Source organism: Dermatophagoides pteronyssinus, unplaced genomic scaffold (assembly GCF_027571235.1).
Source record: "Dermatophagoides pteronyssinus isolate colony J.1.1.1.1 unplaced genomic scaffold, Derpt_VIB-CSIC_2022.12 sq0010, whole genome shotgun sequence".
Lineage (NCBI taxonomy): Eukaryota > Metazoa > Arthropoda > Arachnida > Sarcoptiformes > Pyroglyphidae > Dermatophagoides > Dermatophagoides pteronyssinus.
Window position 1 is genome coordinate 140329 of NW_027461534.1, and position 25084 is coordinate 165412.

General features: G+C 27.3%; 7 protein-coding genes and 2 long non-coding RNA genes across 12 annotated transcripts; 3 read left to right on the plus strand and 6 right to left on the minus strand.

Annotated features, from left to right (window-relative positions):
• Positions 1 to 69: 69 nt before the first annotated feature.
• On the plus strand, positions 70 to 2333 carry LOC113798216 (uncharacterized). Its single transcript, XM_027348714.2, has 5 exons — positions 70 to 273; positions 358 to 442; positions 514 to 611; positions 679 to 807; positions 1023 to 2333. Exons 1-5 carry the CDS (start codon positions 271 to 273, stop codon positions 1983 to 1985), a joined length of 1278 nt encoding a protein of 425 aa, XP_027204515.2. The 5' UTR covers positions 70 to 270; the 3' UTR covers positions 1986 to 2333.
• Positions 2176 to 5284, minus strand: LOC113798229 (uncharacterized). 2 transcript variants are annotated; one of them, XM_075821370.1, is made up of 5 exons: positions 5172 to 5284; positions 4081 to 4507; positions 2951 to 4000; positions 2676 to 2875; positions 2176 to 2606 (listed from the first exon to the last, which is right to left on the minus strand). In XM_075821370.1, exons 2-5 carry the CDS (start codon positions 4501 to 4503, stop codon positions 2348 to 2350), a joined length of 1932 nt encoding a protein of 643 aa, XP_075677485.1. In that variant the 5' UTR covers positions 4504 to 4507; positions 5172 to 5284; the 3' UTR covers positions 2176 to 2347. The 2 variants fall into 2 exon arrangements, with proteins under 2 accessions (XP_075677485.1, XP_075677484.1); XM_075821369.1 differs by lacking the exon at positions 5172 to 5284 and adding an exon at positions 4845 to 4988.
• Positions 5285 to 5441: 157 nt separating this feature from the next.
• Positions 5442 to 8470, plus strand: LOC142645353 (uncharacterized). The gene is made up of 3 exons (XR_012846511.1): positions 5442 to 5951; positions 6010 to 6328; positions 7892 to 8470. It is a non-coding gene; the product is annotated as an uncharacterized LOC142645353 (long non-coding RNA).
• LOC113798217 (uncharacterized) lies at positions 6618 to 7815 on the minus strand. 2 transcript variants are annotated; one of them, XM_075821394.1, is made up of 3 exons: positions 7673 to 7815; positions 7202 to 7546; positions 6618 to 7096 (listed from the first exon to the last, which is right to left on the minus strand). In XM_075821394.1, the coding sequence occupies exons 2-3, from the start codon at positions 7480 to 7482 to the stop codon at positions 6865 to 6867; spliced, it is 513 nt and encodes a 170-aa protein (XP_075677509.1). In that variant the 5' UTR covers positions 7483 to 7546; positions 7673 to 7815; the 3' UTR covers positions 6618 to 6864. The 2 variants fall into 2 exon arrangements, with proteins under 2 accessions (XP_075677509.1, XP_027204516.1); XM_027348715.2 differs by having other exon boundaries at positions 7202 to 7711.
• A 99-nt stretch (positions 8471 to 8569) lies between the features above and the next one.
• LOC142645357 (uncharacterized) lies at positions 8570 to 9019 on the minus strand. The gene is made up of 2 exons (XR_012846516.1): positions 8771 to 9019; positions 8570 to 8694 (listed from the first exon to the last, which is right to left on the minus strand). It is a non-coding gene; the product is annotated as an uncharacterized LOC142645357 (long non-coding RNA).
• Positions 9020 to 9046: 27 nt separating this feature from the next.
• LOC113798219 (uncharacterized) lies at positions 9047 to 9859 on the plus strand. Its single transcript, XM_027348717.2, has 2 exons — positions 9047 to 9412; positions 9487 to 9859. Exons 1-2 carry the CDS (start codon positions 9234 to 9236, stop codon positions 9665 to 9667), a joined length of 360 nt encoding a protein of 119 aa, XP_027204518.2. The 5' UTR covers positions 9047 to 9233; the 3' UTR covers positions 9668 to 9859.
• Positions 9860 to 10022: 163 nt separating this feature from the next.
• Positions 10023 to 12580, minus strand: LOC113798218 (septin-8-like). Its single transcript, XM_027348716.2, has 4 exons — positions 12197 to 12580; positions 11482 to 12116; positions 10941 to 11393; positions 10023 to 10861 (listed from the first exon to the last, which is right to left on the minus strand). The coding sequence occupies exons 2-4, from the start codon at positions 12068 to 12070 to the stop codon at positions 10371 to 10373; spliced, it is 1533 nt and encodes a 510-aa protein (XP_027204517.1). The 5' UTR covers positions 12071 to 12116; positions 12197 to 12580; the 3' UTR covers positions 10023 to 10370.
• A 234-nt stretch (positions 12581 to 12814) lies between these two features.
• LOC113798230 (uncharacterized) lies at positions 12815 to 18947 on the minus strand. Of its 2 annotated transcripts, none has more exons than XM_075821382.1 (3): positions 18419 to 18947; positions 13850 to 14905; positions 12815 to 13637 (listed from the first exon to the last, which is right to left on the minus strand). In XM_075821382.1, the coding sequence occupies exons 1-3, from the start codon at positions 18717 to 18719 to the stop codon at positions 13624 to 13626; spliced, it is 1371 nt and encodes a 456-aa protein (XP_075677497.1). In that variant the 5' UTR covers positions 18720 to 18947; the 3' UTR covers positions 12815 to 13623. The 2 variants fall into 2 exon arrangements, with proteins under 2 accessions (XP_075677497.1, XP_075677496.1); XM_075821381.1 differs by having other exon boundaries at positions 12815 to 13647; positions 18419 to 18944.
• A 3311-nt stretch (positions 18948 to 22258) lies between these two features.
• On the minus strand, positions 22259 to 24481 carry Pp4-19C (protein phosphatase 19C). The gene is made up of 6 exons (XM_027348739.2): positions 24106 to 24481; positions 23686 to 24044; positions 23475 to 23627; positions 23234 to 23407; positions 22772 to 23167; positions 22259 to 22699 (listed from the first exon to the last, which is right to left on the minus strand). Exons 1-6 carry the CDS (start codon positions 24185 to 24187, stop codon positions 22649 to 22651), a joined length of 1215 nt encoding a protein of 404 aa, XP_027204540.2. The 5' UTR covers positions 24188 to 24481; the 3' UTR covers positions 22259 to 22648.
• Between the last annotated feature and the right edge of the window lie 603 nt (positions 24482 to 25084).

Consider the following 25084-nt stretch of genomic DNA (forward strand, 5'->3'; position numbering starts at 1 on the left):
TTCTCAAAATTTTCGCTGTTTTTTAATATTCGCTATTTTTTTTAACTTATTTGGCCGCTATTTGTAAACACATGGAATCATGCATGAATTTTGCATCATTTAAATCTTTAATTGTTTTTTTCCTCGTTGTTGTTTTTGATTAGATATTTTTGATTTTTCAATGGAATTATAAAGATTTTTCAAAAAAAATCATCATAAACTTGTGATTCAAATTTTTTACTTTTACATAATAGCTATTTGATTTTGACATTTTTATGTCCTCTACAAATCATGGTACTCATTTTCTTCCTAAATTGAATTGAATAAAATGTTTTTAAAATTGAATTTGAATAATTTTTTTTTAAATTCTCACTTCAGGCAAAATATCTGGCACAGATTATTGTTATTGGTGCACAGGCAATAGGTCGTGCATTTACACGTGCATTAAAACAAGAAATCGAAGGTAAATTTGATAGTTTCAATATTTTAATTTTTTTTGACCTATTCATTAATGTTAATCAAATTCCATAATAGCAAGTCAACGAGCTGCACAGCAACGAAATACAAATAATACAAATTCTAGTACAGCTGCATCAGCTGCATCAAATGCAAAATTAGGAATGACTCTTCAAGTAAATGTTTTTTTTTGATTTTCAATTCCATTTTTTTAATATTGTTTCGGTTTTTTGCCCTTTTTAGGAAGCTATGCAAATATTAAATGTTGAAAATAATCAATTAAAAGATATTGAATTGATTGAAAAACGTTTCAAACATTTATTCGATGTAAATGATAAAGCAAAAGGTGGTTCATTTTATATACAATCTAAAGTGAGTAAATTCCGGGATAGTAAAAATTGTCAATTTTGTTTTTTTTTCTCTTCTTGTATTTTCAATCTGCAAATTAAAATAAAATGCAAAAAATCAACTGCTTATTCGAACGACGACGACGACGATGATGATATTTATCATTTGGTTTTTTTTTCTCTAATCATCATCCCCATTTGTTTGCCAAAAAAAAACAAAATATCACATGATAATTATAGACTTGTATAATGATGAGCATAATATATGAAATGAAAACAACGATGACGTTGACGACTATGATTGGTTCAAAATTTTTTACTTCAAAAAATTTATACTGTTTTTATAAAAGGTCGTCAACATTGAATAGTCGACAATCATTCGATAATTATAATAATCGTATCTATTACATTCAACAACGAACAATGGCTACTACAACAACAACAACAACAGATGAAAAATTGATCGAAAATATTAATAATAATATTAATGAACAAAATTTACGAAAAACAATTGAACGTATGAAACGTAGTCGTTTATTTGGTGGACGTTTACGTTCAGATTCTGTAATGAAAAAAGCAGCAATTTTTGTTCCATTCTGTCATGATTCATCAAATGTACCGGCTATTTTATTTACACGACGATCATTTACAATAACTAAACATAAAGGTGAAGTTTGTTTTCCCGGTGGTCTTGAAGAAGATTGTGATGATACAATTATTGAATCAGCTATTCGTGAAACAATCGAAGAAATTGGTGTTAATCGTTCTGATATAAAAATTTATGGTGAATTAAATCCAGTACCATTCAATGATTTAGCATTGTATCCGGTACTTGGTTATCTAAAATTACATAATAATTTAAATCAATTTAAATTAAATTCCGATGAAGTACAATCAATACATATTATACCAATAACAAGATTATTAGATATGAAATATTGGCTTAAAACACATTGGCGTTCAGGTTGGACTACACCAGTGTATAAAGATAAAGAAAATCCACGTATTTGGGGAATGACAGCAAGCATTCTATATATGTTATTGGCCAATATATTTCATGAACATTTTCAATTTGATTCATCATATTTGAATCGTGGATCAATATCACCATCATTATCATCGTCATCGTCGTCGTCGTCGTCAGAATCGAAATCAGTAGAAACAACTTCAACATCATCAACTAGTGATCAAAAAACACGTTGAATAATTGGAATTTTTGTTTTCTCCTTCTTCCTTTTTTTTTCTTTCTAGGTTTATCGAGCAAAAGAACGGATTGATGAAGAGCTTCAAACTTTACTACAACAAAAACAATCATCAAAAGGAAATGGTCAGCCAAAATCGGATTCAAGTTGAATTTCTTTTCTTTTTTTTAATTATAGTTACAAGAATTGCCTTACAATATATTTTGTAAATTCTCTTATTTTGTATAAATTTTTAGAAACAAAATATAGTCGAAATGAGTTGATTTTTTATAAAAAAAAAAAATGTAAAATGTAGTTTTTGTTTCAAATTTTTTTTTCATTAAAAAACCTGTTGATTTTTGTTTCAAAAGATTATTTTCGCTATTATGAACAACAACGTTTTGTTTTTACACCAGTTATATTATTAAGATCATCAATTTCCATCATAAGACCACCATAACCATTTTTAGTTGCTTCATTTGTACTTAGATCAAAATATGTTTTCATATGATATTCGCTAATTTTTTCAGTTAATTTTAATTGTCCCATTAAACGATCATATGTTTCTTGTGATTGTTTTGGTTCTTCATATAATGTATCCAGATATTGTTTCATAAGATTACAATAAACATTTCGTTCATTTCTGGAAATTGAATGGAAAAAAAATTTATTTTTTTAAAAAAATCATATGGGATTTAGAGATTGAACATACCTTATTTTTTGTACATTATAAATATTTGGTCGTTCTGGATTAAATAATGCAATGGCAATCAATAATGACATTAGATAATCATTATAACGCCATTCAGGTTCGAATGACATTACATAACAACGATGTTTTTCATATAATTTTGGATTTGCTTCTTTTAGCATTTCCATTTTCAATGTAAAACGAAAATTTCTTTCCAAATCCTAATGAAAACATGGAAAAGAGAACATAATTAACAATTTTTCTTTTTGTAAATGTAAACATAATTTCCAACATACCAATGCCTCCCAACATTCTTTTTCCAGATTAATAGTCATCATTGACCAAATTATTAATGTATCCATTACACTACCTTTAACTAATGCAACTTGATCTTCTTGACTTAATTCTTGAAATGAATATAATTTTTTACACATCTTTATAAAATTAAATGTTACAATTTCGGCAATAAGTATGAGATCGATAAATTTTTGATCAGTTGGTAAATCGGAAATAGTTTCAGCCGATAAAATCTGTACAATTGATGTTAGATATTTTAATCTACAGCTACCATGTTCGGTGAGTACATTTTTCGGATGATTCGATGTTGCTGCACGTAATAATAGATGAAATTTCGTTACACTATAACCACTTTCACGTATAATTTTTACTTTATTTTTTAATTTAATTAATCTTTCATCGGCCATATTTTGTCTATCAATTTCTTCTTTATCAATCGTTAATTTTGATTCATTAATTTCGTTTGGTTGTTCGACGATCGTTGTTGTTGTTGTTATTGAATTATCAATATGATGATGATGATCAACATCATCAATATATTGATCAATTATTTCTTGAACATTACTATCGATACTATCGATACTATTACCGGAACTATTCGAATCAAGAATCATTAAATTATTGTTATTATTATTATGATTATTATCATTATTATTTGTTGATGTTAAAATTGTTGAATAAAATTTTTCATTCATTAATTTTACATCATAAATTGATTCATTATAGATGGATGATGATGTATTGATTGTACCATTATTATTATTATTATTATCGATCAAAAATATTGGTTTATTTTCCGATTGATAATGTTGATAATGAGATTGATTATAATGATGATTATCGATCTGTTGATGAAGATGATCCATATGTCGATTATTCGATAATTTTCTCGTTGAAATTTTTAAATTTCTTTCCTGTTTTTGTGCATCACTCATTATATATTCACTTTTCATACCCATTGAATAACATTTTGTTAAACGACATGAAGCACAAAATCTTCTTGAATGAACATTAATTTCACATTTTAATTGAAAATAACATTTTAATTTCTATTGAAACAGAAAAAAAAGTTATAATTTATTTAATGAAAATGATCAAAGTTTACAAAATAAAAAAAAAAATACATTACATTCACTTTGAATGCATTACGGCGAAAAAATTCTTTACATGAAGCACAGGTAATTGCACCAAAATTACAACCACGTGCACGATCACCACAAACAACACAAAGGCTACGTGTAATGAATGGATTACGTTGTTGTTGTTGTTGTGGTTGTCCATTATTCATTATCGTTTGTTGTTGTTGTTGTTGGGAATTATTTATTGGCACATTCGTATGATAATGCTGAAGATCTACATTTCTCATCATCAACATCGGTTGTTGTTGTTGATGAATTGTTTGTCCATATTGATGATTTGTTGTTGTTGTTGTTGATGATGAAAAATATTTATCATTAATTATTGATCGATCTATATCGGTCATTGAATTTAATGATTCAAAATAATGATAATTTGGTTGTGTCATTGTTGTCGCTGTTTGAAATCGATTCATAATTCTTTCTCAAATAAAGAAAAAAGTAGTAAAAAAAGAAAATTTCAATACAAAAATGATTCCAATTAAATAACCAACGGAAAAAAAAGAAAAAAAAATTTCTGTTAGTCAATATTTTGGCCAAAAGAAGAAGCAAATGGTTAAAACAATTTTATCATCAATTTGATTAGCGAAGACACACACATATACACAAAACTATATGCAATCCTCATACATAAGATGACAAAGAAAGAAAAAAAAAGGAAAAACTGATTAGCAAATCATCATCATCATCATGAGTTTATTGAATGTTGATGCGGTATATGCAAAACATAAAAAAAAATTTTCTTGAAAAAAATCACCGATAACAACACCATCAAACAGTGTTAGTAGTCATGGAATTTTTGTTGTTTTGATGAGGACCACGATCTTTGCATCTTAATCATTTGTTTTTTTGGCAAGAAAATCCAATTCATAATTAGATGATGATTAACATTGATGATCAATATTTAAGAGGATGTTTGTTGTTATTGGCAATGACAATGATTTGGATTAAGGATTAGGGATTATTAAGAGGCCAACAAACAAAAATTTCATCATAATTAGATAATAAGTTTTTGTTTTGGGATGAACAACAAATTGATTCGAAACAATGAAAGGGTAGGGTTGAAATAGCCCGAAACACAAACCGGAATCGAAAAAATTTCTTCAATAAAGATGATGGTGAGGAAGAAGAAGAAAAAACTTGACAAAAATCAATGTGATTTGGAATGGAAGAAACAAAATCATCATCATAATCACTCTCTGGCCAATCACTCAATTATCATTTTTTAGTTTTTGTTTTCTTCGATTTCTTCAATTTTCCAATATTTAATTTTACGATAAGAAATTTTTGATTTTTTTTCAATCGTATGATATGCCCTTTTGCAAACATGATACAGAAATGTGCCCAGAAATCATAGATTTGATAATTTGATTTGATAACCAATGCGTGTTGAATACAGAAAAAACAAAAAATAAAAACCGTCAGAAAAAAAGTGATATGACCGAAAAAAACTTTTTTGATAAAATGAACAAGAAAAAGCAACAACAGTTTCTGAATTTTACTTTTTTTTTACTTTCTTCTGAAATCCTTCAAATTGAAATTATAATTAATTAATAGGAATGAATACTGTTGTTGAAAACTGTTGAAAACAACTTTTATCATCATCATGTTGATCATCGTCAACATTGAAATAAACAAAAATTCCCAGAAATATTGTTTGTTGTTTGCTTGTTGAAGAACAACAACAACAACAACAAATGTCCAATGATCTTGTTTTCAATTTAGTTTTAAGTCAAAAAACAAAAATGACCAATATCAAATTCTCGATCAACAACAACAACAAAAAAAGAACATGAGAAAATAACAACAATATTCGTTCCTATTTATAGTGATACGATTGATCGCCATTATCCCATATTTCAAGGTATTATTTGATCATTTTGAAAAAAAATTAATTTTTTTTGGATGATTTTCTCATGAAGAAAAAGCTAACATTTATCGCAATTTGTCAATAATGATCAATTTTTTTTCAAGTAAAATTAACAACATGATTTTGACATCTGACATCTGATGATTATCAACAAGGATTTTCTCTTTTCCCTTTTTGGATATTGTATTGGATATTGGAGATTGATTAATTGTGAGGAATGTATTCGATTCGACTATTTCAACCGGATCTATCCATAAAAACACTGTATTATATTAAGGTCATTGTTGCCGGAATTTCTCTGACGAGTTATTTGAGCCAAAAACAAAGGATGATGATGATGAAAAACATTTTTTTTTTTTTGAAACAGAAAAGTAAGTAATAATAATAAAAACACTTATTTAATTATCCTAATCATCATTATCATTATCATCATCAATAACAAGGCTTTTTAAATTAAATTATTTATTACGATAATTTTGCATTTTTAGATAATTTTATTGTTGTTGTTGTTGTTGTTGTTGGACAAATTCCACACATTTCAGCCATAATGATCTTAATTTTGTTGTTTGATTTGGTTTGATAATTTAATCAAATTCATAGGGAAAAAGATGATGGGGATGGGAAATCATTTGCTGTTCCCCCCACTGATATCTGTGTGGATTTTGAATGAAAAAAACGTTTTTTTTTAATGAGAAAAAAATGAAAATGATGTAATATTAACGATCAATGGGTTAAATTGAGGCAGTTGAAGGGGGGAGGTTAAAGGGTTATTAAATTGTATTTTATTGTTATTGTTTCTGTTATTAATAAAGTGCTATATATTTTTTTTATAATCTTTGGAATGATTATCAAAAATAAAAATTGATGTAAATATATGGAAATTATGTTTTTCTTTTGCCGTTATCATTTAAAAAAATCCACCACCAACACCGCCCATGCCACCGATGCCACCATGTATACCACCAAGTCCAAGCTGACCAAGACCACCAATACCCGAATGACCAAAACCACCATGACCAATAAGGCCACCAGTTTTTGCATGTGCCAATAAATCTAATGCAGCACCTTTAGCTAATCCTTTTTCAGCAAATTTACCACCATAAAATATTGGTTCATGAATGATTGGCTGTTTTATTACACTAGAAATTTGAAAAAAAGACGTTATTTGTTTGTTTGTGTAGATATGGGAATGAGATGAGATTAATCATTATGAAATAAAAACAAACAAATTGGTATATACATACGGTATTGGTAATGGAAATGGAATCGGTATCTTTTTCTTATGTATCGAACTAATAGCAGCCAATGCAGCAACTTCAATACCTTTTTTTTTAAAGAATTTTTTCTCTTTACGTATAAATTTATACAAATGTTTGGCAAATTTTCTATGCGATTTGAATATTGTTGCTGATTCAACACTACTAATTGCCATTATAAAACAAATAATTAATAATATTAATATTGTTGTCATTATTAATTGATTCAATGATGATCGATTCATTTTTTTTGAATAATGAATCAACATGATGAATTCGTTGTTTGTTGTTGTTGTTTTGCTTTGTTTGCTTTGTTTGCTTTGTTGCTTGATGCTAAATATGGATCGATCGATATTCACATGAACAGGAAAAAAAATCAAAGAAAGTTTGTTAATTTTTTTTTAAAATGTTGAATTAATCATGGAACGTAAAACAAGTAAACACACGATAGATACATACGATGAAAACAATGTTTGGGTGAAAAATATTTTGTCCGCAAAGCGGAACTGAACATTTTATACTGCAATTTTTTTTTGTTTGTTTGTTGAAAATAAAATCCACAACCGCACTAACACTTACACACCTTTTGAATTAGGAAATGGAATTTAAATGAAATCAGAAGAAAAAAACCTTTTTACTAATAGATTTCTCTTCATTTCATTTCATTTTTGGATTTAGGAAAAACCAAAACCAAAACCAAACCAAACAACAAAAAATCAAATCATAAACATTGGTAAAAACGGGAAAAAATATATCAAATTGGTCAGTACGTGTTAGTTTGGATGATGATCATCAAAATCACGGAGAAAACAAAAAACAAGGAAAACCATTGTCTTTGTAGTGGACTGAAATTCAGATCAACCAACCGACCGACCAACCAACCATCAAACCCATTGATTAATGCCAAATGTCAGGAAAGAAGAAAAGAAAATGTTTGCTTGTGTGAGAATTTTTGACACTAAATTGAAGAAAAAAAAACCAACCCGAAAATTGTTTCCGAAAATTTTCTGAATGCAACAAGAAAAGTGAACAGGTATAATTGGTCTTCAGAGTCTATGAGAGCATGACTGACATTATTATTATCGTTTATCGTTTCATTTGATAATGATGACCGTTGATTTTTTTTTTTTTTTTTTTTTGTTAAATGATTCATAATGAATTTGAATATGATCCGCATCGTGCATGTTTATACCGTGAAATTTTTTTTGTTTTGTTTTTGTTTTTTGTTGGTTTTCAATAATAATAATAATAACGACATGAATCATTCAGGCGATTAAACATTTGTTTAATTTTTATTATTTCAAGTGCCAGGTCGGTCTATTTGGTCCAAATGTTCCAATTGGAACGGTGAGTTCCTTTTTGTTGTTGTTGTTGATCCATGATGACAAATGAACAGTGTGAACAATGTACAATTTCCCACAAACTGAATGAGAAGAAAAAAATCGGGTACAATTTTTTTTAATTCCGGTTTTTCTTTTCTGCTGTTAACCATACGTTAAATTGAATTATTAATTATGTTTTCAACGATATCAAAAAAAACAAAAAAAAAATTATTACCTTGTTTGTCACCTGAATTATCTTTGTTGTTTTGTTTTTTGATTATTGATCGAATGAATGAATGATATGATTGTGTTGTTGCTGACCAAAATTTGACAAATTTTTTCAATGGTTATTTCTTTTTTTTTCCTGACAAATTCATTTCTGGTTTTCTTCAATTTTTTTCTTTTCTTTTTCTTATCTTACTCTCGGTTTTTTCTTCCAAAAAATCATTTGACCAAAAAAACCAATATAAAAACGTAAATTTTATTTCCGTTTTGTATTCATTCAAATCAGCAAATCGACAAACGAAAATTCATTTTCATTTAAAATTTTTTTACGGATTGTGTAAAACAAACAAAATACGAAAAATCAAACTTTGAAAAATTTTTTTGAATAAAAACCCAAAAAGTTAAAATAAATGACTTGAAACAACAGCCCGAATTCCAAACATACAATAAGAAGACAAGAAATCATCATCATCATGAAACTTTTCAATAATCTATTCATCTGTTTAATGTTATGTTTTATTGGTTATATCAACATTGGTTGTTGGTCATTTCCAGTGTCAAAAGGAATTAAAGCAGCTGCTGCTGCGGCTGTTGCTGCTGCAACGATAAGCAAAAAAAAATTCTTTCCATTTCCAATTCCAATACCGATTCCGTATGTATTTTGTTTTTTGTATTTCTGTTTTTGATGATGATAATAATGATTTTTTTCGTTTTTTCTGGTTATAGAATTATGAAACCACCAATAGTTGAAGGTATACCAGTACCAATATCATTGGTTGCATTTGGTGGATTTCGTGGCCCTTATGGTTATGGTGGCATTGGTCATGGTGGTGGCGGCGGCGGAGGTGGTGGCGGAGGAGGTGGGGGAGGCTTCCATGGCGGTGGTGGAATCGGTTTTGGACGTTAATTCTATGATGATCCCGAAATTTGATTTTTTTCAATACTTTACCAATAACACACACACACATACCATACATCAAATGAACTCATTTTTTTTTTTTTTTGAAGAAAATAAAAATCATAAATAGTGTTCACCAATGGATAATCACAGATAATCATTATTTGTAAACAACAGGACATTATTATTATTTTTTTTACTACTTAAATAAATGAATAAAAAAATACCAAACGATTGGAAGGAAGGAAATGAAGAGGGAGAGAGAAAGAGAAAACATTTACTTCGAAAATGATTGATATTTTATATTTTATTTGAAATTTTTTTTGGCAAATTAATCAATCAATTAGTGGATTGGCATCGAATGTTTTTGTTGTTGTTGTTGTCTATGGTAAATTAATCAATGAAATAAGTAGAAAATTGGCTGAAATTTGACAATTTCGACGACGACGACGACGATGATGATAAGTACAAAAATTTTTGGCCTTTTGTTAACATTGTACGTATTTTTCAGTAAAATGAAGAATAAAACTGATTAGAAAATTTATGGGAATAAAAAAGAGTGAAAATTATTTTTTGATTATCATGATTAAAATTAGTGGAATTAAATGGAATCCAAATAGTTTGGTCAATAGTTTTTGAATAGACTTTTTTTTCCGAACACCGTTTTCATTTGTTTTTCTTTGCTTTTTTGCACACATCAAACCAAAACCGATCATTTCTTTTTCGATTTATCAACAATAATTTTACCAGCAACCATCGGTAACATTGTACTACTACCAAGAACGGCTGCTTTTTTCGATGAAAATGCTGACATTTCATCTTCAAGAAGATTTTTTTCTCTTTCTAAACGTTTCTTTTCTTCACCATTTTCACGTTTAAGACGATCAAAACGATTATGCATTTCTCTTTCGGCTTCTTTTAATTCTTGTTCTTTATCTTTAACACGTTGTACAAAATTTGCACGCATTTCTTCTTCACGACGTTGTAATGAATCTTTTAATGCACGATGACGCCATTCAAATGTTTCATTAAAACTTGATCTATCATTTTCATTTTCATCACCACCAAAACCCATCTGTTGAAGACGAACACGACGATATAATTCATAATGTTTTGAATGTGTTGTATAACGTAAATCTTCCATATTAACACGAATTACCATGTCACGTAATCGTACAAAATCGCAATGATTTTCATTTTCAACTGAAACCAAAATCATAAGAGAAAAAAAATCATTATTATAAACACAGATCTCAATCAAATCAAAAAATGATAAACAAACCATGAACAGTTCCCCATGGATATTGACGTGCCCGTAAATGTTTACTACCGATACGAATAAATTCATTGCTTGCAACAATAGCAAATGGTGTGAGCGAATTATTTGTCGTATTAATATCGGCCACTTCCGAATCATCCACAGGAAAACGATAATATTCAATACCATTTACATTCAATTCATTTGTAATACGTGTACGAAGTTTTTCCAATTCTTGTTTAGTAATAGTATCAGCTTTACCAATGACCGGAATTAAATTGACTTTATTATGTAATGCTTTCATTGTTACTAAATCTAATGCACGTAAACCATGTCCAACTGGTGATAGAATATATATACAACAATGTATACGACTATCGATCAATGGACTTTGTGAACGATGTATTTTTAGTTCTTCTTGAAGATATTTTTCAAAATGTTCATCGATATATTCAACAATCGGTTTGTATGAATCGGCTAAAACAAAAAAAAAGAAAATATGATTGAATAGATTAGATTGTTTTTTGTTTTGTTTTTTTGAATATTTCATTTTCAAATTACTTACTTTTATCAATTTGATCACCGAAACCTTTTGATTCAACCAATGTTAATTTGAGCTTAATATTACCTTCATTCAATTCTAATTGTTGAGTGTGAACAGAAACACCTGATAAATTATGACTACGTGTAGCCGATTGATCGGATGATAATTTTGTATTGAATAATGCTTCCAATAATGTTGTTTTACCAACACCTGTAGAACCTAATGCCAAAATATTAAAACCAAAACCATCACGTATAACACGTGATACTAATTGATCGGGTAATGTATCAAAACCAACATAGGTTTCAGGGCGAAGAACACGAAGACCATTTTGTGTACCATTTGTATTGTTACCATTCATTGTTATTGTACCATTTGTTGTTTGATGTGAACCATTCGTCGTATGTAATGTTTTTATTGATGTTGTTGTCGTTGATGATGGTTGCTGTGGAATATTACTCGATGTTGATATTGGTTGCAATGGAATTTTCGGTTTATTCGAAACCATTGGTTTCGAAATTGGTACTGATGATGATGATGATGGATTGGCAGAAGCAACATTACCAATCATTTGGTTATTAGCCTCATTAAGATGGTGTTCAGCCGACATGTTTGCAAAAAAAAAATATATCCAATTCTCTTCAATATAATTGAATCTAAATTAAAAATGAATTTGTATGAGTAATTGAACAACAAACAACAACAACAAAAAACATTCGAAATATGAATAACAAACCAATAAATGTGATGTGAAGAAGAGAAAGCAAAATCAATAATAATAAAAAACTATTAAGATTGACACGATGAAAACATAGAAACACAAAAATAGTTTCTATTTCTGAACGAAATTTGAATATTAAATTTGGAATGCTTGTTTTTTTCTTCTTTTCCTAACCAAGATGATGATGATGGCGATGATTAAACAATGTTGATGACCGCAGTAAAAAAAATGATGTAGAAAAACCAGTAATTTGACCAGTCAAAAATTTTTTTCATTGATTCAAATTGTCAACATTTAGGTTTTTTTTTGATAAAAAAAATCGAAATAAAGAGTAAGCCAGTTTGACAAGACCTGATCATATCACAAACACAAAAACACACTGGCATTGCCATTAAGCAAAACGAAAAAAAAAAAAAACAGTTAGCGGTAGCAGCAGCAATGGATATATATGGAGCTCCGTTTTGTCACTGGCTGTGTGCGGTGTGTGTTCTTTGACACCACCCAAAAAAAAAAAAATTCGATTCCAAGAATACTCTATATGGCTCCTTGTCCATATAGGACGTATCGCGGTATTTTATTTTTTTTTCTTGAAAAACAAAATTTGATTTGAAATTTTTTGATTTGAAACAAAAATTGAATTTATTTTTTCGATTTTTATTTAATTTTTCAATTTTTAATTTATTTTCACACAAAAAACGGAATTTTCCGAATCTTTAAAATTATTATTATTTTTTTTATTTTTATCATAATCATTTCATTTCATTTTATAAAATGACATGACATGAATTCAAACAAATTAGGAAATATAATTATTATGAACGAAACAAAATGGAATTGAATTAAATTGAATTGAATTGAATTTAACAGAAAAAACAAAAATTTCAAAAAAAAATTTCAAAAATCAAAAATCAAAAACGAAAACAAAAAAAAAGAAAAGAAAAATTCTTAATCGAATCGAATTTTTAATGTCAAACAATCGATTGTTGTTGTTGTTGGCTATCGATAGTGATTATCGCGATAGTGTTCGATGATAACAAGATTAATAAATAATGGTAAAATGTAATTCCTGTGTGTGTGGGTGGATGAAAAAAAAGTGAGTGGGTGTAAATTCTTATTCGATTTCTTTTGTTGTTGTTGTTGTTACATCAAAAAGAATCAAAAATAACAAATGACGATGATGATGATGATAATGATGATTTGTTGTTCCACGAAAAAATTGATGATGATGACCAATAATAATAATTTATTTGATTTGTTCCCGACAAGAAAAAAAACAAGAATGTGTTTGATTTGGTTTTTGGTTTTTGTTTTATCTCATAATTAAGTGATGAAATTAGTTGTTGATGATGATGATGATGGAAAGAATAGTTGATTTTTTTCATTTTTTTTTTCAATTCATTCTGTGTGTTTAAAATCTTATACCTTCACCATATAAAATATTTTCATTTATAATCGGCTGTTTTTTCCTATTTCGATTTTTATAATAATCATTATTATTATTATTTACAGATTTTAAATTTTGATAATCATCATCGTTGTTGTTGTTGTTGTTGTAATCATATTGGTCATCATTATCATCGTTGTTATCGTCGTTATCATTGAAATTATTATTATTATTAAAATTATTATTTTCTTTTAATAATTTTATTAATTTTTTTGATAACTTGCCTGTTTGTTGTTCGTTGGATGATGTGGTTGATGATTTTTGTTGATCAGCTTTTTTAAAACGCATACCTTCTTTATCCAATAATGATTGACCATTACCACCATTATTATTATTATTATTATCTTTTTTAAAACGTAATCCTTCACCATCTAATACTGATTTTCTTATAATAAGATTTTTATTTAATAATTCATTTGGATTTTTTTTAAAACGAAAACCACCATCTTCATTTAATAAAAATAATGGCCGTTTAAAACGCATTCCTTCATCATTCAATAATGTATCCGGTTTTTTAAAACGCATACCTTCATCATTTATTAATTGATTTGAATATGGACGACGAAAACGCATACCTTCATTTGTTAATAGATTTGGATTGGATTTTCGAAAACGCATTCCTTCATCATTGAACAATGGATCTGGACGACGAAAACGCATACCTTCATCATTCAATAAACTTGGATCTGCTTTTCGAAAACGCATTCCTTCGTCGTTCAATAGGCTAGGATCAGCTTTTCGAAAACGCATTCCTTCGTCGTTCAATAGGCTTGGATCAGCTTTTCGAAAACGCATTCCTTCATCATTGAACAATGGATCCGGACGTCTAAAACGCATTCCTTCATCATTCAATAGGCTGGGATCTGCTTTTCTGAAACGCATTCCTTCATCATTCAATAAACTTGGATCCGCTTTTCGAAAACGCATTCCTTCATTATTCAATAATGTATCTAATCGACGAAAACGTATACCATTATTATCATTGATTAATGATAAAAATTTTTTATTCAATAATGGTGATAAACGATTCTTATCCGGATAATAATGATAATAATTTAAATTTTCTAACAATATATCATCATCATTATCATTATTATTATTATTATTGAATAATTTTCTACGAAAACGTAATCCTTCATTATTTAATAATGATTTTTTATTATTTATATTTGATGATTTTATTGAATTTTTTTCCTGTTGTTGTTGATAATGTGGATGCTGTTGACTGATGAGACGAATAAAATTATCATTCGCAACGTCATTATCATCATTATGGTTATCTGTTGATGATAATCGTGGCCATTGTCATTGATTGATTGATTGCATCATCAGGATGGTAACCATAAAAAAAATGAAACAAAAAGAAGAAAAAGAAAGATTAATGGAAAATAATCCAATTATAAATGAACGCACGAACATCTTGTATAATCCAATCAACAAATGTTTCCGTTACTATCTCTCTCTCCCTTTATTGAAAGATTTCTATTTTTGATTTTCGATATTTGTTTGTTGTTGTTTTTTGCCCTTCAACAAAATAATCAAAAATCAATCAAAATAGATATTTTTTAATACTATGAAAACAAATGTATCAATCGAATCGTAAAGTAAATGTTTATTTCCGATTAATAAAATTGAAATTTTAATCAAACTATTTGATGACGATAGTGATGGTGATGAAAAGATCAAAGTGGCAATAAACAAACACAAATCATTAATCATTGGTGACAAACATTTCATTTTCAATGACAAATTGACAGGTTTTGAAGAAAAAAAAACGGTCCAAATTATGTAACAAAAGTAAGTAAATTGAGTAAGTAAGTAGAGAGTTTCCAAAGAATCTGATCTTTCACACAAACTCTTTTCTCCAGAAAAAAAATCATCTGTATCAATAATCACGAAATGTAAATAAATGTCGATTTTTTAATGTTGATTTTTTTGGGTGATGCAACAACAACAACAACAACAACAAAAATTCAGATAAGAATTCAATGGAAAAGAATTCAAGCTTTTCACATTCAATTTGATGAAGAAGAAATAAAGTGTGATAAGAAATTGATTGAAAATTCTGATGTTTACTTTCTTTTTCTTCTTCACTAACACCGTCATTATCATCATCCTTATCAATCCAATCGATCGATTATGTAAACAAAAATTTTTATTTTATTTTTTATTAATCCAATTCTTATGAAATGGAAATAAATATCAATATATTCAGTATTCAATTTCATTTCCTGTGCTGTTGCTTGTTTGTTGTTTGTTGTTGTTGATGAATTTTTTGGTGAATTTCAAATAAATCACACAATATATCGATATCCTGGCTGACTGTAGATATAAATCAGTTTGCGTGTGTGTTTGTTATTTGATTTATTTTTCACGATAAAAAAAAATTAAAATGAAATAACAAACAAATCATGCCAAAGCACCAAGAATAAATCGAAAAAAATAAAATTAAAAAATCATCATCACACAAAAACGAAATGAATTTGATGGCAAGTAAATATCTTCGAGCAAAGAATTTTTTTTTCTTGAAATTAAACTCTTGATTTTGATTTTGATTTGATTTTTTTCGATATTAATTTCAATTTTATTGGATCAAATAAAATTGACATTGTCAAATTGAGAATGGGAAAATGATTCTTATTAATAGAATTTCTTTTTTCCAATTTCATTCAACGTTTGTCAACGAATTTGTGTTGAATTATACTTGATGATACACATTGTGTTGATTTGAATAATTGATTTTGGATTTTATTTCTTTTGCTTTTAGCATGAAATTTCAAGTTTAATGAAATTTTTTTTTAATTGTCATTTTTTTGGAATCGCGAATCGTAAAATTTCTCAAATATTTACTCAAAAGAAAAAAATCGAATTGAAATTTGATGACTATTTTTACTGAAATTCCGTTTTCGGGTGAAAATAGCTTTCGAATCGAATGATTTTATTATCATTAACTTCTTAAATGGATATTATCGAGAAAATTTAATGTTTTGTTTTCCTAAGAAAAAAACTATCATCCGAAGATTCTCATTTATAACAATTTTATATTGAAAAGTATTTTTTTCCGGAATTTAATTACAATAAATGATTGTAATTCAAAAATGGTATTTTCATTAAAATTTTTTTTATCTATTTTCTCACGCCATTATCATCAACAGTTCCGGGTAATGAAGAATGTCAAAATGAATTTTCATCTTGTGTTTTTTGCATCAAGAATCTCGCTATATTCTAATCATCATCATCATTATCATATCACTTTGTACATCTTATTCTAATCATCATCATTATTATTGAATCATTTATAGGATAATGTCAACAACAACAACAAAATGAAATGAATATATATTGGTCATATGAAAATCATGTTTACCGATTCAAGTTTTTGTATACACCCACGCACATCAAAATACTCCCTTAACAATTCTCCTTTAGTAATAATAACAAACAATGAATAAATGAAAAGCATCGGGAAAAAATTTGTCATCACTATCATCATCATTATCATTATCGTTATCATTTTTATTATTTAGTTTTTTCTCTATAAATATTTTTTTTTTTTTGTTTTTGTTTTTGGCTATGTTCACACCATTGTTCATTAATTTTCTCTCTGTATATTGATCATTATCATTTATGAATCTTTTTCTTTTCTTTTTTTTTTAGTTTTTGGTTTCAAGAATAATTCATGATGGAAAAAGAATTTTAGTGGAATTAAAGAAATGAAAAACGCGAAAGTCTTAACGAGAATTTTCTTAAATTGAAAAAAAAACAACAACAACAACATTAAATTGTAGCTAAAGTATATTGAATTTTCTGTTATTTTTACTGATAAAATTTTAATCTTATTTTATACAGCTTTTAAACCACCACCACCACCACCATTAAATAACATTATCATCATCATCATCATACGACCAGAATAATAAATGTGGTTGTGTGTGTGTGTGTGTGATTAACGGAAAAGAACTGGGAAAACAGAGCAAAAAAGGTTTGATGATGATGATGATTCCATATGAATGTCAAAATTACATAATGAAAAAAAAATACTGGCAACCATATATATTGGCACATCTAATCATATCACACATCATCTAAAATAATAATATTACGTGATGTGATATGATTTACAATTAATCTATCTATCTATCTATCCTTGTTTCTTTATTAAGTTTTTTTGGATATCTACATCATAATAAGTTTATTAGATATTTCTTATATGAATGAAACAAATGAATTCGATCTGAATCAAAGATTCTTTGATGTTTTTTTTTGCATTCTTTAATTTATTCATCATCATCATCATCATCAAACTGTCTGTCAATAGATATAATTAGTAATTAATCATTAATATCCATATGGAAATGTTATTCATATCATATCGATATAATGATAATGATGATGATGATGATGATGATGATCAGATATAAATCTTGACAATATTTATTTGTCGTCATCATCGTCATCGTCGTTTGTTACTGATTGTGAAATATCAAATCATCAAATGTTTTTTTCTTTTGATCAATTAATCAATAATTTCGAAGAAATTTTCATTCTCATTTACATATGGGAATTTGTGTGGACAAAAAAAAACTTCATTTGTATATGTATGTCACTAGAATCGATCAGAATTTTATGAATTTTTTTATTTTTTTTCCGCAAAACTAAAGTTTCAAATAACAATTATGAAATTATGAAATTTGAAACTCTTTTTTATTTTTAAATTTTGATTTTTTTTTTTAAATGAATATTTCAAAATGTTCGTCATTAATATTTTTTTTTTTGATAAACTTATTACTTACAAAATTGTCTCCATAGATTATAATGATTCAATGATGATAATGGTAAACGATTTGTTGTTGATAACTGTTTTTGTTGTTGTTGTTGTTGTTCATTAAATAATTCTGATTTAGCCTGATTATTCATTGTTGGCCATTGTAATAATATTGAACAGATTATTATCTGCATCCATAATGAATAAATCATTGTCGATGATGATGATGATGATGATAATGATAATTGCCGTCGTCGTCGTCGTTGTTGTTGTTGCATTGATGATGGCGATAATGATTGAAATAGATTTTTGATTATTAGTTTCATCATTGCTTTGTTTTTTGTTTTTTGCTTTTTTGGCTGTTGAATGATTGATATTTTCGGATTAAAGTTTGTTGGAATATTCAAAAAAATAAAATCAAAATCAAAATCGTAAGTTTTTGCTTTTCTATTGATCAAATAGGAAAAAATTTAGAATCATCTTAGGTTTTTTTTTTGTTGGTCATTCGAAAAAAATTCTGTTTCATCGAATCATCGAATATCATCAAAACGAATAATCAAAATGATCGTTATCATTGAAATGGATGGCTTACTTTATATCATCATCCATATTGGAATTTTTTTTGTTTGTTTGTTTGTTCATTTCTTTGTTGTTGTTGTTGTTGTTATTTAGGATGTAGTATCAATGTTTCGCGCGCATAATTTTCATAAATTTCATTATATAGTTGAATCGAAGGATCGGAATTTTTCGATCTACTTTTGGTTTTGATGTCTACAAACCGTCATCAACAACAACAACAACACCAACCATCACCATCATTTTCCTCCCACCCCCCCTGATGACCGAAACACCCAACCAAATCGATTCTATTATTATTATTACATAGCGAGATTCATATGAATTGAAATTAATTTGAAATGACACATTTTGTTTTTGTTTTCATATGAAAACAACAACAACAACAAAAATGAACAAAATTGATGATATGAAATATGAAAATTATTGTGATTCAATTCTTTCTTTCTTTCTTTTTTTCCCCCCATAGCAAATGCCAATCAGGAATTTCTGTTTTTGTGTTTTGTTTTGTTTTTGCCTTGAAAATTATCACAAATTGGAATTCATCATCATTGGATTATAAATGTAAATTGATAATTTATTATTATTAACATTTTATCTTTTTCTTTTATCTTTTTTCGGATTCAAATATTTTCGAATCAAAAAAAAATAGAATCAATTTTTGTTTATCATTTCCTTCCGTTCCCGTCAAATAAAAAAAAATGATGGAAAAAAATCACAATCATCAGATGAAATGTGTGTTTGAACAAAAATTGTAATTTGAAAATTGAAAATTTTAAAATTAATAATGAAAACATCATTGATGAGAATTGATGATGATGATAATAATAATGTTTATTTGTTTTTCCTCGCAACAACAAAAACAAAACAAAACTGGTACACCATAAAACCATCATTATCATTTCAATCAGACTCAATCAATTGTCTAACGAAAAATCATATGATGATGATGATGATGATCTCTATGTTTTTTTTTTAAAAAAAAAGGTACATTTTGGTTGTTTGTTTTGTTTTTTTTTTAATATGAATCTGTTCACCGAAATTCAATTTTTTTTTCTCTGTGTTGTTTCCTTTCCAAAAAACACTAATAATAATAAATAATGTTGTAATATTTATTTATTTTTTTTTTACCACCGAGTCTATCAGTGTGCTCAGTTTGATCTTTTTTTTTTCATTTAATTTGATAAAATTAATGTCTCTCTCTCTCTCTCTGTCATCATTTAAAAAAACATGGCGGTGGTGGTAATTTTTTGGATAATTGGAATATCGAGGCCAATGATATTGGTTTTGGTTTTTGTTTTGTTTTTCTGTTCGATATACAGCTGTACTCTTGGGATTTTGTCACTGTTGTTTGGTTTCTTATTATAAAACAAAAATTCTTTGAAATTTCGATTCGAAATTTTTTTTCTTTCTTAGAAATATAGACTGAATTATTATTGCCTTGACTTTTATTGATGGTTATTGATTCGGATTTAACTTATTTTTGTCTGCGATTGGTCTGTCATCAATTTGGGATTTGTTTTGTTTTTTCTGTTCTCTCTCTCTCTCTCACTTACTTACTTATTTGTTTCCAAAAAACAATCTAAAATTATTGCTAACAGAATTTGAAGTTTTTCGTTTTTTTTGTTTTTCAATGATAAAATTGAAATGAAAAATTGAAAATAAAATTCCAGATAATAAATTCATTTCCATTTTCCGATTTGTCGATTGAAAATTTTTCTTCTTTTTTTTTTTGTTTCGTCGGAATCGAAATCATAAAAGCAAAAATAAGTTGTCATTTTTTTCTTTCTAAACAAAAGAAGAAAAACTTTTTAAAATCTTAAAAAGGAAATCATTCTGTTTTTATTTTATTTTCTTTTGAATTTTAAATTTTTTTTTTCGTTAAAATCTTTTTTTTCCAGTTTTTCCTATTTCATCACCTTTTTTTTCCATTTCCATCGATAACGGAAAACGATTGAATTCAATCCAATTAGAGAAAAAAAACGATTCTGGAAAACAATTTCCAGCTAAAACAAACACAAACACAAAAAAGAAGAATTTCAAATCAATCGATACATTTGAAAATCGAAGAACAAAAAAAAACAAACAAAATATTGAAAGAGATAATATGATTAATTATCAAAGTCAAAACCAAAAAAACAAAAAAAAAACGAAATTCCAATCGATCCAATTCCAATCGATACGACGTGCTTCTTCAAAAAAAAAAATGAATGGAATCTATCGAAATATCAAAATACCATGATTGAATGGAATGAATGACTGAATCGTGTGTGTGTGTGTCTGTGAGAAAAAAAGAAAAAAGAAAAGAAATTGAATCAAATAACTCAAGAGATTTGGCTTGAGATTTGTTTTTTTTGTTTTTTGTTGTTTTTTCGGTTCTTCCAAACACCCATAATGATTAATTATGTTTAATTCATCTATGATGATGATGATGATAAATTTGTAATTTTATTGATAGGATATCAAATGAAATGGGATATATTTTTATTTTTATTTGTTTTACATATCTCCAATAATAATAAAAAATTCTTTCAAGATTATGTTTTTCGTATTTAAATTATGAATGTATGAATAATTTTGTATGATCAACATTGTTGATACTCTCTATGGTTTTTTATTATTATTATTATTATTTCGAATGTCGATTAAGGCAAAAACAACATCAAAATCCAAATCACATATATGATGGTCAAAACAAAAAAAAATCAAATAAACAAAATGAAATTTCCGAATTAAAATCATTATTAATCTTTGTAAATTTTTACGGATTGTGATTTTATTATTAGTTTCTTCTTTTTTTTTACATTTGACATTTTATCCTATTTGATGATCATCGATCAAAATGAAACAAAAATCCAATATAAATTTAGTACAAACGAACCGGAGATGGATGGGATGTTGAATGTTTTTTGTAAATAAATAAAACAGATGTCAACAGATTATCCATTGATGAAAACAGAAAAATAAAACCTTTAAATTTTCAATATTGACAATTTATTTTTTTTTCGTTAGAATTCATTTAATCAATTCAATTTCAATTTTTCCTATATAAAGTTAATGAAGAAAAAGATATTTTTTTCCATTTGTTTGTTTAATAAATTTTTTTTTTAAGAAAAAAAAACATTTGTAAATTTTGTTTCTTCGGTCATTCAAAGAATTGTCATCATAATCATTTTGTTGTTTCAAGAACAGCAATTATTTTATCAAATGACAAGAGAAAAAAATTTTTTTTTTTGTTAAAATATTGAATTGTGAAAATGTATATAAAAAAAAATGACAACTTTGAATTTGAAAAGTTTTTTGTTGTTGTTGTTGTATTGAATTTGTTTAAAAATTAATAAACAAAAATGAGTGTATTTATATGTTATGTCATTCAAATGTGTATAGTGGATCGATGAAATGAAATGAAGAGTGGAATTTGTTTTTTTTTTGCTTGGTTTGTATTTGCCGACGATCGATAATGATGATGATGACGATGATTGATAATCGAAATTTGATGAAAAGAGATATAAACCATTCAAAAAATCTTTTTTTTGATATTTAAATTTAAAAATAAATCGATATCAACGAATCAATATTGAAGTGCAAAAATGTTAAACCACCATCACCGTGAAGAATTAAATTCCAGTACAAAAAAAAACATAAACATGATGAAATAAAACATTGTAATTTTCATATTATTTTAAAGAAAATAATCGGCTTGTGGCTTTTTCGATGGAACACCTCTTGTTTCCTAATCAATGAAAATTATTGGTGAATTTTTTGGTTCATTCAAAAAAAACAAACAAACAAACAAATATAATACCTGTGGTGCAGCTTCAAATATGGTAAAACCACGTGTAAGATTTTCATCTAATTCAAGAATTGCTGCAACATTACCACAACGATAACAATAATTTGGTGCCGACCAAACAGTCAACACTGATTCATTGAAATGCCATTTATAGCCTTCCATTACAAGTTGATGTGCACGACATATCATTTCCAAATGATTGGTATTGTTAAATTGTTGGACAACATCAGAACCGAATAGAAAACCGGCACCACGTGGTGACATACCCCAGCCAGTTGTTTCTTCCGGATCTGACCATAAAAGATCACACATAGGACCATCATGAGGAACTTCTTGTTTTCGATCAATTATACGTATTTCGTCTAATGTTTGTATCGATGGTGAAAGACCGCCATGAACACAGAATATCTTTTGAAAAAATAAAAATTCATTTCAATTAATTAATTTCAAACAACATTTTCTTGATTTTCTTACACGGCCATCAATAATCGCAGATAAAGATAAATAATCAAATACTTCGGTACAATAACGCCAAACTGTTGATGTACCATATTTACGAAGACATTCATCATAAAAGCCATATACTTGAGTGATTTGTCTTGATTCATGATTTCCACGTATTAATGTAATCCTATCTGGATATCGAACCTAATAGATCATCATATTTTGATCAGAAATTGTATTGCATAAAACAAACAAATAAACAAAAATTTACCTTCAAAGCTAATAAAAGTAGAAATGTTTCCACTGAATAGAAACCTCTATCAACAAAATCGCCCATAAATAGATAATTGGTCGTTGGTACATCACCACCAACTTTGAATAATTCTTTGAGATCATAGAATTGTCCATGAATATCACCACAAACCTAAATCATTCAACGAAATTAATTTTATCATTTTTTTAAAAAGAAAATAAAAACTTACAGTAACAGGTGCATCAACTCGTTGTACATTTGATTCTTCCAATAAAATTTCTCTTGCTTTTGAACATAAACTTTTTACTTCACTTTCGGTTATTATTTCACAACGTCTTAATTGTTCAATTTGTCTATCTAGATCGGAATTTGTACAGCCAGTAACAACTGGATCGGTGGTAAATATTGATTCTGATTCATTTACCGATGATGATGTAATCGATGATGTTGTTGTTGTTGTCGTGGATGATGATAATGACGAAGTTGTTGTAGTTGAAGATGAAGATGATGACGTTGTTGTTGTTGTTGTAGGTGATTTATTTGCTGCATTTCTTTGCTGTAATTTTTTTATGTAATAATCATTTAATTCTTTGAAAAAGGGAGAAAAAAATATAAAATTTTGTTACATGAAAAACATTCTTAATATTACCTGTAATATTGATTGTATAATTTCTTGATTCATCACAAGTAGACATTTCCTCGTCTTTGGAAATTGAATCGAATGATTTCATTGATATAATTTTTGAATTTTAAAACAAATGTTAATCCTGTAAAGAATGTTTTTTGTTGCTTGGTTCTTTTGTTCGACTAACTCGATAGTCACGGCCCACTTTTTTGTTCAAAAAAAAAAAAAAAAATATTCACTGCTTGTATAAACAATCAAATGAGCAAAATTTGTCGTTGATAATGATTTTTATAAGAAAAAAAATTATTAATTCAAAAGAACAGATCAATGGTAATAATTCATTAATTAATTATGGCTAAATATATCAAGATGATTGAATTCTTTGTCTTAAAAATAACTAAATAAGAAAAATAATTGGAAAAAAACAATTTTTTTCTTGTTATAACTATAAATTGCCCTAAAAAAAAGATCAAATTGAAAAAAATCATAAAGGCAAATCGATGAAATAATCAAATTGTTGTTGTTGATTAATAATGATGAAAAATATTAATTAGAAGAAGAAAAAAAACATAACAAAATGGGTGAAGCTAATAAAATAAAAGAAGAAAAAGTAAAAGAAAGAATGAAAAAAAAAAGACCGATCGAGATCGATTGACGACAAATACGTAACCAACAAAAAAAAATGATAATAACAACAATAACACACTGGCAGCAAAGAAAAGAAATAAAATGGACAGCTCAATAAACTCGATATTTTTTTTTTTGTTACTCGTTCATAAATGACGTTTCCGAATTTATCAAAAAATTAAAGAATTTTCTTTCAAATTTTATCAGAATTTTTACCAAATGACATATCCTTAGAGAATATTATTCCATCCAGAATGAACGAACAAAAAAAAAAAAAGATTTCAATAATTTCTTTTGAATGGAAAAAACCCGGACAATTTTTTTATTGGTGGGACAAACATTGATCAGCGAATGAGAATATTCTTCTTTTTTTTTT

Coding starts and splice junctions, on each gene's coding strand:
- LOC113798219 (XM_027348717.2), top strand. CDS start 9,234: ATGAAACTTTTCAATAATCTATTCATCTGTTTAATGTTATGTTTTATT. Junction 9,413..9,486: donor CCAATTCCAATACCGATTCC/GTATGTATTTTG, acceptor TTCTGGTTATAG/AATTATGAAACCACCAATAG.
- Pp4-19C (XM_027348739.2), bottom strand. CDS start 24,187: ATGAAATCATTCGATTCAATTTCCAAAGACGAGGAAATGTCTACTTGT. Junction 23,408..23,474: donor TACTTTTATTAGCTTTGAAG/GTAAATTTTTGT, acceptor ATGATCTATTAG/GTTCGATATCCAGATAGGAT. Junction 23,168..23,233: donor CTGCGATTATTGATGGCCGT/GTAAGAAAATCA, acceptor TTTTTTCAAAAG/ATATTCTGTGTTCATGGCGG.
- LOC113798218 (XM_027348716.2), bottom strand. CDS start 12,070: ATGTCGGCTGAACACCATCTTAATGAGGCTAATAACCAAATGATTGGT. Junction 11,394..11,481: donor CGGTGATCAAATTGATAAAA/GTAAGTAATTTG, acceptor TTTTTGTTTTAG/CCGATTCATACAAACCGATT. Junction 10,862..10,940: donor TCCATGGGGAACTGTTCATG/GTTTGTTTATCA, acceptor TTTTGGTTTCAG/TTGAAAATGAAAATCATTGC.
- LOC113798217 (XM_075821394.1), bottom strand. CDS start 7,482: ATGTTGATTCATTATTCAAAAAAAATGAATCGATCATCATTGAATCAA. Junction 7,097..7,201: donor CCATTTCCATTACCAATACC/GTATGTATATAC, acceptor TCAAATTTCTAG/TGTAATAAAACAGCCAATCA.
- LOC113798229 (XM_075821370.1), bottom strand. CDS start 4,503: ATGAATCGATTTCAAACAGCGACAACAATGACACAACCAAATTATCAT. Junction 4,001..4,080: donor GTAATGCATTCAAAGTGAAT/GTAATGTATTTT, acceptor CTGTTTCAATAG/AAATTAAAATGTTATTTTCA. Junction 2,876..2,950: donor AAGAATGTTGGGAGGCATTG/GTATGTTGGAAA, acceptor TGTTTTCATTAG/GATTTGGAAAGAAATTTTCG.
- LOC113798216 (XM_027348714.2), top strand. Junction 443..513: donor ATTAAAACAAGAAATCGAAG/GTAAATTTGATA, acceptor ATTCCATAATAG/CAAGTCAACGAGCTGCACAG. Junction 612..678: donor AATTAGGAATGACTCTTCAA/GTAAATGTTTTT, acceptor TGCCCTTTTTAG/GAAGCTATGCAAATATTAAA.
- LOC113798230 (XM_075821381.1), bottom strand. CDS start 18,719: ATGATGAAACTAATAATCAAAAATCTATTTCAATCATTATCGCCATCA. Junction 14,906..18,418: donor TAATCTATGGAGACAATTTT/GTAAGTAATAAG, acceptor TATCATCAACAG/ATAACCATAATGATGATAAT. Junction 13,648..13,849: donor ATCCAACGAACAACAAACAG/GCAAGTTATCAA, acceptor AAATCGAAATAG/GAAAAAACAGCCGATTATAA.